The 11,528-nt window shown below is 36.6% G+C and overlaps 1 protein-coding gene and 2 non-coding genes across 4 annotated transcripts; 2 read left to right on the top strand and 1 right to left on the bottom strand.

Moving 5' to 3' along the window:
- Positions 1–584: 584 nt before the first annotated feature.
- On the bottom strand, positions 585–657 carry trnat-ugu (transfer RNA threonine (anticodon UGU)). The gene has a single exon. It is a non-coding gene; the product is annotated as a tRNA-Thr (tRNA).
- A 226-nt stretch (positions 658–883) lies between these two features.
- trnak-uuu (transfer RNA lysine (anticodon UUU)) lies at positions 884–956 on the top strand. Its single transcript has one exon. It is a non-coding gene; the product is annotated as a tRNA-Lys (tRNA).
- Positions 957–1,338: 382 nt separating this feature from the next.
- On the top strand, positions 1,339–11,262 carry dnaja1 (DnaJ heat shock protein family (Hsp40) member A1). Of its 2 annotated transcripts, none has more exons than XM_055204744.2 (9): positions 1,339–1,497; positions 1,887–2,040; positions 2,478–2,655; positions 4,420–4,524; positions 4,635–4,862; positions 4,952–5,066; positions 6,033–6,148; positions 6,673–6,773; positions 9,729–11,262. In XM_055204744.2, exons 2-9 carry the CDS (start codon positions 1,909–1,911, stop codon positions 9,951–9,953), a joined length of 1,200 nt encoding a protein of 399 aa, XP_055060719.1. In that variant the 5' UTR covers positions 1,339–1,497; positions 1,887–1,908; the 3' UTR covers positions 9,954–11,262. The 2 variants fall into 2 exon arrangements, with proteins under 2 accessions (XP_055060719.1, XP_055060720.1); XM_055204745.2 differs by lacking the exon at positions 1,339–1,497 and adding an exon at positions 1,513–1,652.
- Positions 11,263–11,528: the final 266 nt, after the last annotated feature.

Raw genomic sequence — 11,528 nt, 5'->3', positions numbered from 1 at the left:
AAGTCGTGTTAAAATACGGCATAAACATACAATGATTGTAAACAGAGATGAAAAAAAAAATAACAATGAGTTTTTAAGATAACGCCCCAAGCAACACTGATGATAATCTGTCAGTACATCTTTTATGATCCTTCAGCGCCATCTATCGACTTTAGAGATAACGGCATCTCCAAGGGGTTTTAGGCTGACGTCATCTTGCGAAGGAGTGCCACCCAACGATCCTCTTGTAATAATAATAATAATAATAAAAATAAAAAACGATCCTCTTGTAATGGACGCCTTGACGTGCTGTGTTTAATTTTTCAGAGTTTAAAAGGCATTGGTTGATGTAATAATGTAAAATATGCAATTGCATACTATAAAAACGCATCTTGTATGTCGCACTACAGTAACTTATATATCAAAACATTAGGTTGTAAATTATTAAAACTAAGCAGTGTCCTATTTAATAAACCCATAAATGAACGCCCTTATGTTTTATGTATTGTTATATAAAATATATGGTAGCATAACATGCGTGCTCCATGGGCAAGTTAAGTAGTTGGTTTCTATCAAGTAGAATTGAATAAGACAAAATTGATGTCAGGCCCCAGCGAGATTTGAACTCGCGACCCCTGGTTTACAAGACCAGTGCTCTAACCCCTGAGCTATGGAGCCGTGTACAGTAAGCCCTGATATGTCTTTTTTTACAGTTACAGTTACAAATATTTATCATCATCTCTTTTTGGCACCTTATAGAAGTCAACTCATGGTTAAGATTATAATTAAATAAGTAAATTTCGCTACTACTTTACTTGGTTAGTTTTACTGTACTTAATCTGTTCGTACGATTGTCTATTTTTCTAGCAAATTTATAATATTAACACATTTATTGTCATCAGAAGCCCGGATAGCTCAGTCGGTAGAGCATCAGACTTTTAATCTGAGGGTCCAGGGTTCAAGTCCCTGTTCGGGCGAACTGTTTTTTTCCTTTTAAATAGCTTGGCTCATGTGAATAGACAACGCTCCGTGCATTCCATACAACAAAATGGCAATAGAGGTGAACGACATAAAGTAATTGAAATCCCCAAAATGTGACAAACGCTATGAAACGATGGCTGCACGACACTTCATCCTGGGATGTTTGCCAGTCACATAGAAACAAATGTAGTGAATAAGTAATTTTATTACAATTATGCACTGGCACACTGATTAAAGAACATGATTATCACTGATATATGTTAACACTGATATATCTAAAACAAACAAAAATAATGCAAATGAAGATATTTCATCCTGCGTGCTGAAAAAATGCCAATTGTAAGTAAAACGATGCTCGTCACCGCTTGTAATACCTAACTATGTCCAGTAGGTAGCAGAAATAGGTCGTACTGCGAGCAGTAGTCCAATAATAGTCAACCGGAAGCAGATAGATTCGAGGGCTAGTGGAAGATTCTGGAAGTCTCTTCTTTCTTATACGGAGACATAGGACGAGAAGAGACTTCACAATATTTCACGGTAATCAGCGATTTAAAATAATATACGTGGATAACGTCGTGGGCTATATAACCATTTGCTTGTTTTTTTAAAAAAAAGACAATACATATCTGGAGATGTAACGTTAATTTAGCACTATTGAAAAACAAACAGGAGTTTATGATCCTGTAACATAAGTAAGGTCTATAATGAAAATTTTTAAAGTATTTTTGTCAAATGAAGTGTGTAATTTCACCAAACCGATTTGAGACATTGCTTTCTAATAATCAGTACTGTTAGTTGTCCCATATGTGACTGATGTGTACAAGATGTATAGTAATTCTAGCAATTTCAATGGCAATTACTTATTAACTAACAGTCACAGTACCATGTTTCTTTTCAATTCATTTTAAGATATTCTTATTTGCTAGATTGAACTGTTTTGTGGCAACTATGGTAAAGGAGACTGGTTTTTATGATATGCTGGGTGTAAAGCCCAGTGCCAGCCCTGAAGAGTTGAAGAAGGCCTATCGTAAACTGGCATTAAAATATCACCCAGATAAAAATCCAACAGAGGGGGAGAAGGTAAGACTCACCAATTTACATCCATCCATTTGGCAGATGCTTTTATCCAAAGGGAAACATGGTGTATTTAAACTATACATCTGTATGTGCTCCATGGGGTGCAAACCCATTACCTTCGCGTTGCTAACACAATGCCCTAACTATTGAGCTACAAGAGGAACACTCCACCCTGTTTTTTTTTTATTAAAAGTCAATTATTTTGCTTGTGCGACGGTTACCACAGGCATTGCTCTGGTGGTTATTTTAAGACATTTGACAGGTCAGGTGTGCATTTATTAAAAATAATGCATACCCGTGGAACATTTCTTAAAGGAAACACCACCTTCTATTTAAGAACATAGTAAAATATAAAAAAAATATTATTTAAACCAATCAGAATAAAGCATTCAACAGCCCTGTGGTATAATGTTTAATAACCAGCTTTTTCTTTTTCTCAGTTCAAACAGATTTCCCAGGCATATGAAGTTTTGTCAGATGCCAAGAAGAGGGAAGTGTATGACAGAGGGGGTGAGAAGGCCATTAAAGAGGGAGGGAATGGAGGGCCAAGTTTTGGCTCACCCATGGACATTTTTGACATGTTTTTTGGAGGAGGGGGGATTCACAGGGAAAGGAGAGGTATGTCACATTTCTGTTATAGCTAACTACAGGTTTGATATGCTAAAAACATGAAACAAAAATGCATACCTTTTTCTGGCATTACTGGCACTGTATTTGTCATACAATAATATATGACGAGTTTGGTTCCAAAACACTATAAATCCATTTTGACTAATTTCGCTAACGGTAAAAACGTGTTTTCTGTACGAAGAAAGCAACAAGATGAAAACCACTATTTTGGGTTACAAAGTTTAACATAGCATCTTTAGGTTATAAAAACATTCAATTCAAATGCATAATTTGATTTTTAAAGATTTATTATAAAAACTTTTCCACAAAATGCAATAAATCCATAACAAGTTTTTTTTAAATGATATAAATCTATTGAATCAGTATATAAATGTGCATTCATCTTTGCCATGTTATATTCATTTAGCTGACTAGTGGTATACACTGATTAAAAAAGTAACCATTAATGGCATTAATCAAAACACTTACCATACTTTATCATATTAAGAACACTGTCACTGCTGCTGTTATCCTTGAGACGTTGTCGCTGAACTTTTTTGACAGCGATCAGCTGTAAAATGTTTTGGTCCTGCTCAATTTTCGCTGACTTCAAGAAAAATAATGGAAAGTTTTTCATAAGATCCCCTTGGGTCAATGTGTTAGCGTGACAGAAGCTTGATGCTGTCAGGAGAACAAGCAACCGGCATTTTTCTGTCTCCCGATTGCCTCTCGCGTAAATTATTCGATTTTGATGGCTTACGTTTCTTCCCTGTTACAGAAAACCACCACAGGTTTATAAATGCCAACAAAAGTATTACAGTTTTATTTTTTTCGGTCTATAAGCCGCGGGTTTTTTTCATAACTTGGCTGGTGCTGCGTCTTATAGTCAGGTGCGCCTTGTAAGTCGGTATGAATTAATTTTGACATTTATGAGGCAAGAGACAACATTACTGTCTACAGCTGCAAGAGTCCGTCATATGCTGCTTCTGTTTTTTTGTAATTCAATGAATTCAGTAATGTGGAATGACGAATATGCGAACTTCATGCTAGTTGGCTTGTTCAGGTAATTTTGACTATTCAACCTTCCAGGTAAGTTCTGTATGCTATGGTTTATCATTTAAATAACTGATAATATTACTTTAACGTACAGACATCTATTCAGCCTGCTGTTCTGTCTGCTATTGTTTAGTTGAATAACTTGCCTTTCCAGATTAAATGTTTGTTCTTCAGCTCGGATTTTGTGAAATAATTTTCTAAATAAACACAACGTATAGTCCACTGTGACTTAATATATGCTATTTCGTCTTAATGACGCATTTTTTAATGATGCGGCTTATAGTCCGGAAAATACGGTTTTTTGTTTGTTTGTTGATCACTGAGTACAAAGTAGATGAGGAAAACTAGGATTAAGTGCTGCCATTGTTGTTTACAATGCGTGGAATGATGCGCTGTGATTTGTTGAGCGGATTTATTGCCTTCTGCAGAGAAGGAGGACTGCCGTTTATCACGTTTTGGGAAAAAAGGAGAAAATATGACACGGCAGATATTGGATTTTGCATAAAATTAAGAATTTACTTTTTAATACTGACCTGATACAATACTGATTTTGTTAGTAACACTTTTTTTTAATGCCGTTTATCGCGTTTTGGAACCAAACTCTTCATATGTTCAAATTGAAATTTAAGGCATTGTTGTTTACAAAACTTGATATTGTACTATACCGATTGATCAGTGTATAGTATGTATATCCAGACATGTCTTGATACTACGCAGGTAAAAATGTGGTGCATCAGATGTCAGTGACTTTGGAAGACCTTTATAATGGAACCACAAGGAAACTGGCTGTCCAGAAGAATGTCATCTGTGGAAAATGTGAAGGTACAACTTAATATTTTTTTAATTAATATGCTAAAATACAAAACAAATCGTATCTTGATGTTTTTTTTAGTCTTATTCATTTAAAAAATTTGGATTCATTTTTTTTACAGGTCGTGGGGGTCGTAAAGGAGTGATTGAAGTGTGTCCCTTATGCCGCGGGGTGGGTGTACAGGTCAGGTTACATCACTTAGCACCTGGCATGGTACAGCAGATATCAACAGTCTGCACTGGTTGTCAGGGGCAAGGCCAGCGCCTCAGTCATCGTGACCGCTGCAAAACATGCGCTGGTCGCAAGATACTACGACAGAAGAAAATTTTAGAGGTGCACATTGATAAAGGTAAGGAAAGGATTTGAAAAGCACAGTGCAGTCCAATACATTCTTGTTAGTGGGAGTTTTCAATTTTGTTTATTGATGTGTTAATGCAGGTATGAAAGATGGACAGAAAATAGTATTTCATGGGGAGGGGGATCAGGAGCCTGGCCTTGAACCGGGAGACATCATCATTGTCTTAGACCAAAAGGCACATTTAGTTTTTACCAGGTAAGAGGAGTCTGGATGTGTGAATGTAGAGCTAGATTAAAGTAAAATATCAGTTATTCTCGTTAGTTAATGGTGTTAGGCATTTTAATAATACTATTTTGAGATCTTGAAATTATAACAATCAAAAAAATCACATGACACAGTTTTGTAATAGAAATTTTGAAATATTTTAAGGCTGGTTTGTTTTAGGAAATCTGTGTGTGTGTTTCTTTAACAATTCTCTTCTGTGACATTAGGGTGCAATATTATACGCTTCAATTTGGGTACAATTGTGACCCAGTCTATAAAACCCAAGTACAGTATTTCTTATAATTTACTGTTATGTACATAAAGTCAGACTTATCCTACATAATAGGGATGGGCGATAATTTGCATGCGATATCATGCGCATCTGGTCAGTAAAGCCGGTTCCTTGGGTAGAAGTTAATCGCCATCAGCTGCTTTCAGATGGAGTGGCATTTACTACACAAAGCTGTAGTTCACTGACAAGCTGGGCCATATTGCAGGTGATACGTCCGCAAAATTGCCCCGATTGTCAGTGAATTACGGCTTTGTTTAGTAAATGCCGTTCCATCTAAAAGCAGCTGATGGCAATTTACTTCTAATCACGGAACCGGCTTCACCGACGAGATGCGCAATGACAATCATATACAAATTATCGCTCATCCCTACTACATAATGTAAAGAACATTCTGTGAAAAATAATCTTGAATATTGACTGAGTAAAATCATGTCAAGGATTGGAATCAATTTGAAGTCAATGAATGAAATCACATAATCTATGCCTGAATCTCACAGACAGGGTCAAATTTTCGTACCAGCCTCAGCCTCCTAGAGAGGGCAGCACAGTTTGGTTTATTTCAGTGTTAGCACTGTATATATGACATCATGTTTTAATGCTTAAATTATTTATTTAGGCTAGGTGTTTAAAAAATTTACTAAGATGCTTGGCATTTTTCCTCTCAGACAAAGAGAGGATCTCTACGTGAGCATGGAGCTACAGTTGGTAGAGTCATTATGTGGTTTTCAAAAACCCCTTAAGACACTGGACAACAGAACTCTACTTATCACATCCCACCCAGGTAAATGCTCCTTCTTATTGGTGTGAAAACATTACATGCAACTTTCCATAATGAGGAGTCATCAATAGGGAATCAGTATATCATAGCATGATGTTATCTACAGGAGGTAGTTGTCTTGCCCAGTGGGACAAGGACGGCATGAATAGCACGTCACCCTGGCAGATGGCACGCCTTATGGTCGTTTTCATAATTGGAATATATTGTTTCCATATATTGCCTTCTGCAGTGACCAATTGAGTTCAATGATGGTGGCATACATTAGTACCAGATATTTAGCTGCTGGTTGCAATTTTTTAAACAGTAGCTGGTTCTTTGGCGTCGTTATGAGCCTTTCTTTTCTATTTTAACATGGTTGCTAAGACTTCTGCCAGGTATTAGCTCTGACCTGTTACTCAGCCTGTCATGGTAGTCTGGTTTTGTGCGTCTCAAACCTTTTTGTGAGCAAGGGCTACCACAATGGATATTATGTGTACCTTATGGATGTGTAGAGCAAATCTTCTCTCGTTTTTTTCCCTTTTTAATAGGGGAGCTGATTAAACCTGGAGATAAGAAATGTGTTCTGAATGAGGGGATGCCTATGTACCGCCGACCATTTGAAAAAGGCAGACTCATCATTCTTTTCAATGTAAGCATTACTTTTTGATTAACAACATGATTTTAAATTATTACATTATTTATGAACCAGTCTGTGAATACCCAAGTAAAGTCATTTTTAGTGATTTACTGTTTTCTACATAGAATCATCGGGAACATTTTACTTGAAGGGGTGTTCATAAGACTGACACGACACCGTCATAATCATGAGATGACACGTGTCATGAACATGAAGGAAATTTTATGCACGTTTATGACAACTGTCATTAAGTGTCATTTGTTCAGTTATGTCGTTTCAGGGCTCAAAATTAAATTAACTATTTTTCCCAAATATATTTTAAGGTCGCACAGATTAAATTTCAGTCGCATATGCGACCAAAATGGTCGCAATTTCGAGCCCTGCATTTTTAATGCAAAGATTACATTGTTTGAGATGTTTTTGTTATGACAACTCGACATAAACTAATACATCATAACTTATCATGACAACTTGACATTACCAAGACAACATAGCTGACCACTTTTTACCAGTGATACAAATTGAATTTGTCATTAAAATGTCATTAAGTTTAAGGGGGGGGGGGTTTCAATGGTATTTTAAGCATTCTGACTTATTAACACAGTTATAGAGTTGTTTTCTCATGCTAAACGTAGGCAGTGTCAAAAAAGCAGCTGGACATGTTACAGAGTATTTCTGTGCTGAATGCACTACGCCAGGGTTCGTACAAGTTTCGGAAACTTTTTTTCGATTACAGTTTCAACTGACGTTTCAGGGGTTTTCTATAGGTATCACTTCTTTAAATGGGCACTTCCCTCGGAAATCCGCGCCCACCCGTCAATCAGCGGGAGACGCTAGAGCTTGCAAACAGCTTATCACGCCACTCAGCTTTGTTTAATTTCAAAAGTCAACAATGGCACGAAAGATGAATTGTGTTTTTGGATGTAAGGAGAATACATCCAGCCTTATGAAAACGATGGATATAGTTTATTATCCGGGGTAGCAGCGGAGTTTTGCTGCGGTGGATTTTCCCAACCGGGTCATGACGAGTTGCACGCGGTAAGTCAGACTTCTGTCTTATGTTGAAAATAGTCGCGTACATATTATATAAATGACACGAACATGTAGTGAATCATAAGTTAAAACAGTGTTGTATAGTGTTGCATGACTCGTACTCGCCCCTCTTGCGGTATAACTCCTCCTTCATTTGTTCGTACGTTATCGTAAAAATACGGTAAAGCTAATCTTTCTTTTATAAATCTGATTAAACTAAAGACTCGTAGGAGATATAAAGGATGTCATACAACTCTATAGGTACTCCATATTAACATCAGAAATCCAGAAACAGCGTGTGTTACGTGAGCTTTAATACGGTGTCATATAGTTTTATAACAGCGTCATGCATATTCTTCAGTTCAAAATGTTTTTTTAAGGCTTCCAGGTTTAAGAAATAAAATTAATTATCCAATAATAATAATAATTAAAATTAATAAAAATTATATTTGATTGCATTCACCTAAAATTAAATTAAAACAGTACATGATGGATTAAGCCATGCAACGTCGGGTCCATATCACTGGAAAACAGTTATTTAAATTAATTCATTAAATGTTTTGTTAATTTTTTCTTCTATGTCAGAAAATTTCAAAACCCTCTGTGTGAGAAAGAACAAGTTCTGTAGGTTGTCAGTTTTTTATGTATTGTGCACATACATGAAGTTAAGTGTAATCTTTTGATGGTCTGTTGCATTTTGTGAAAGCGACACCATGTAGTTTTTCAACCTTCATAATAAATTTTCAAGACCCTTGTGATAGTACATCGACTTTAAATAGGTTGAATGACATGTCTACCATAGCCTGACGGGGTCTGTATCGCTTTTACTCGTATTTTAAAACTAAGGGTTTGATTCTGTGGCACTGTGTTAGTGTCACGGACCCATGACATGGGCGATCTGGGTTCGATTCCCCTTTAAGGCAATTTTTAATATAAACTCATGTTCTTGATTCATACATAAATGCGATCTTCTTTATAAATGATGGCAATTATCTTGCATATAGTTCCCTGTATTCAGATGCTGCATTCACGTGTTCACGTATTTACCTTTCTTTTACTGTCTATGGTATTTACATTACAATCCAGGATGCTTTAGCAGTCAGTCAAACTTGCTCAAACTCACACAGTGTAAAACCAAACCCAATTCATTCACCAATCAGATCCGAGCGTTTCTCTCTTCCTCATTTGCTGCGTTCCGCTGTCACTCGCGTGAGGTATTACAAAGCGGCAGACCTAAACACATCGGTTTACTTGGATTTGGAGCGACAATTTTCACACAAAAGAGAGGAAAAACGAGCGCCATTGCGGAAAATTCTGGTGGCGTGGGAGAGAGGGACGATGCAACAACATTTGTTTAGAAAAAGGCAAGGAAATACTTCGAATGACAGTTTAATGTAATGTTAAAGCATAGAGCTACGCAGTTTCTTAAGTCGATAATTATTCTGCTATGTTATGTTTATGACAGATTTATGACAAGTTATGATGTATTGGTTAATGTCAAGTTGTCATAACAAAGACATTTCAAACAATGTCATCTTTGGATTAAAAATGACATAATCGAACAAATGACACTCAATGACCGTTGTCATAAACGTGCATAAAATCTCCTTCATGTTCATGTTACGTGTCATGTCATGATTATGAAGGTGTTGTGTCAGTCTTATGAGCACCCCTTAAAGTGTTACCTCATCGTCTTACATATGTGGTATGTGTCTTTTAACCATAAACCAGGCGAACACATTGTATTATACCAAATATACAAAATAATGTTGTTTTTTTAGCAATGAAATAGGTGCTCTTTAAATGATTCTTTATACAAAACATGAATATATATTTTAGGACAGGGGTTCCTTGCTAAAGGTTCATCATATGTGGGGGTTCCTGCCATCATAAAGTTTAAAACCCCTGACCTATACCATATGCTATCTTCTCTAGGTTGTCTTTCCTGAGGAGAACTTCCTCCCAATGAACAAGCTGAAGGAACTAGAAAGGTATCTACCAGAAAAACAGGCGAACACTGAGCCCGATGCCATGGATGATGACCTCTATATCTATGCTGACCTTGAGGACTGTGACCTGACCCAGGAGCGCCATCATTACCACTTTATTGAGGAGGAAGACTTTTACCCCCCTGGAGGTGTACAGTGTCAAACCTCATAAAGGTTCTTATGCCTTTATCCTCGCACATACACAAAAGCCACTTCTGATGCAACAAAAGACGACATACTAGACCAAAAGGAAGAAATGTCATTGCCTCTCAACTACTTCTGTGCCTGAAATAAGACCTAATACTGCCGGGCTCTTGTAGCTACGTTTACATGGACAGTTTTTAAACCTGAATGAGATCTTTCAGGTTGTTGATTATATATGTACTGTTTTCATGAAGGATGAATAAAAATATGTATGTTTTTATATGTCCCAAACATCAAACTTCAGATTAGATCATCTGGCACGGTACACTAAACAAATCATCAGGCATCCCAGCGGACCATTACAGATGGACCTGTTACCCAACCGTTTACCTCTGCCATTTTCTGTTCCTGTTGATGGTTTATCAAAAGGTTATATCAGGGTTATATACCCTTTTATCCACACTAATTGTTTTTCCCACAGGATTTATTTTTTTTGACTGAGCTATTAGCATGATTAAAAACAAACTGTTACCGTCCATGTAAACGCTGCTATTGTTTGGAAATAGCTTTTAGTCCAAAACGTGCAAGCAGTTAATACGAAGAGGATATCATGGCACAAAAACAACTTGGAGGGTGAGTAAACAGAATTTTTGGGGGGATCTGTGCTTTTAAACAGAGTTGTTAGACTGGTGCCATAGAGTTTCCAAAAAGAGGGTCTGTGGAAAGGATGTAGCAAATGAAATATAGAGGTTAAGAAGGTTGTGCCATAAACACAAAAAAATTGACCTTTCAAGACTGATTTACTTTGAAGATTAAATTTTTATCACTGGTTTGACAAAACATTTGTTGTAGTATTTTGGGGGTTTTGCTAGTTAATTGTGCGGTACATGTAAGATAATTTGTTGATATTGATGTTATTTTGCTAATTATTGCCAGTTTGTAAAATCTGTTTTGTCAAACTTTGTGAACTAATGATAGCTGAAGTACCTACTCAATTGCATTAAAATGCATTAAAACTGGAGGTGCTTGTAATATAAAAGAATAATAAAATAAAATGATATAAAATAGTAGACTGCAATGTCCATAGTTAAAAAGCCTTATATTTTAAAAGTTTAATAATTTCTTCTACTGTTAACCCACTGGATTGTATTTTAACCTGGCCAAATGCCAACAATTTATGTTACAACTCTTATGATGACTTATAAGGGGCGTGTAAAGTCTGATGTTAAATGTGTTCTGTGGTCACACCACAGAAAAATGTGTTAACCACCCAGCCAAATTTAAATGATAAATACTTGTAAAGTTAATAAAATAAGTTATCAAACTCTTTAAAAAAAGGCAGAATTCTCTACTCTTAAATGCTGGGGGCCTGTCTACTGCCTACGCTAAAACCACGCTCACTCACAGGAAAGGTTGCCGTCTTTTTCAACTTTCAAATACCGCTACAACATAAATAAATGTTCGTTGTGACTGTTGTTATAGATATGTACACTAGATGTCACCTTGGCTACGGCAGTTCATTGGGACGAATGCGTCAAATAGAGCCGCCATCTTGAAACGGGAGCCCTGCATCAGCGTCATTGTAGGCAATGGTGTAACAGAA

The sequence above is a fragment of the Misgurnus anguillicaudatus genome, chromosome 3, assembly GCF_027580225.2.
Source record: "Misgurnus anguillicaudatus chromosome 3, ASM2758022v2, whole genome shotgun sequence".
NCBI lineage: Eukaryota > Metazoa > Chordata > Actinopteri > Cypriniformes > Cobitidae > Misgurnus > Misgurnus anguillicaudatus.
Note: the sequence above shows the minus strand (reverse complement) of the source record. Positions and strands in the feature narration are given on the sequence as shown.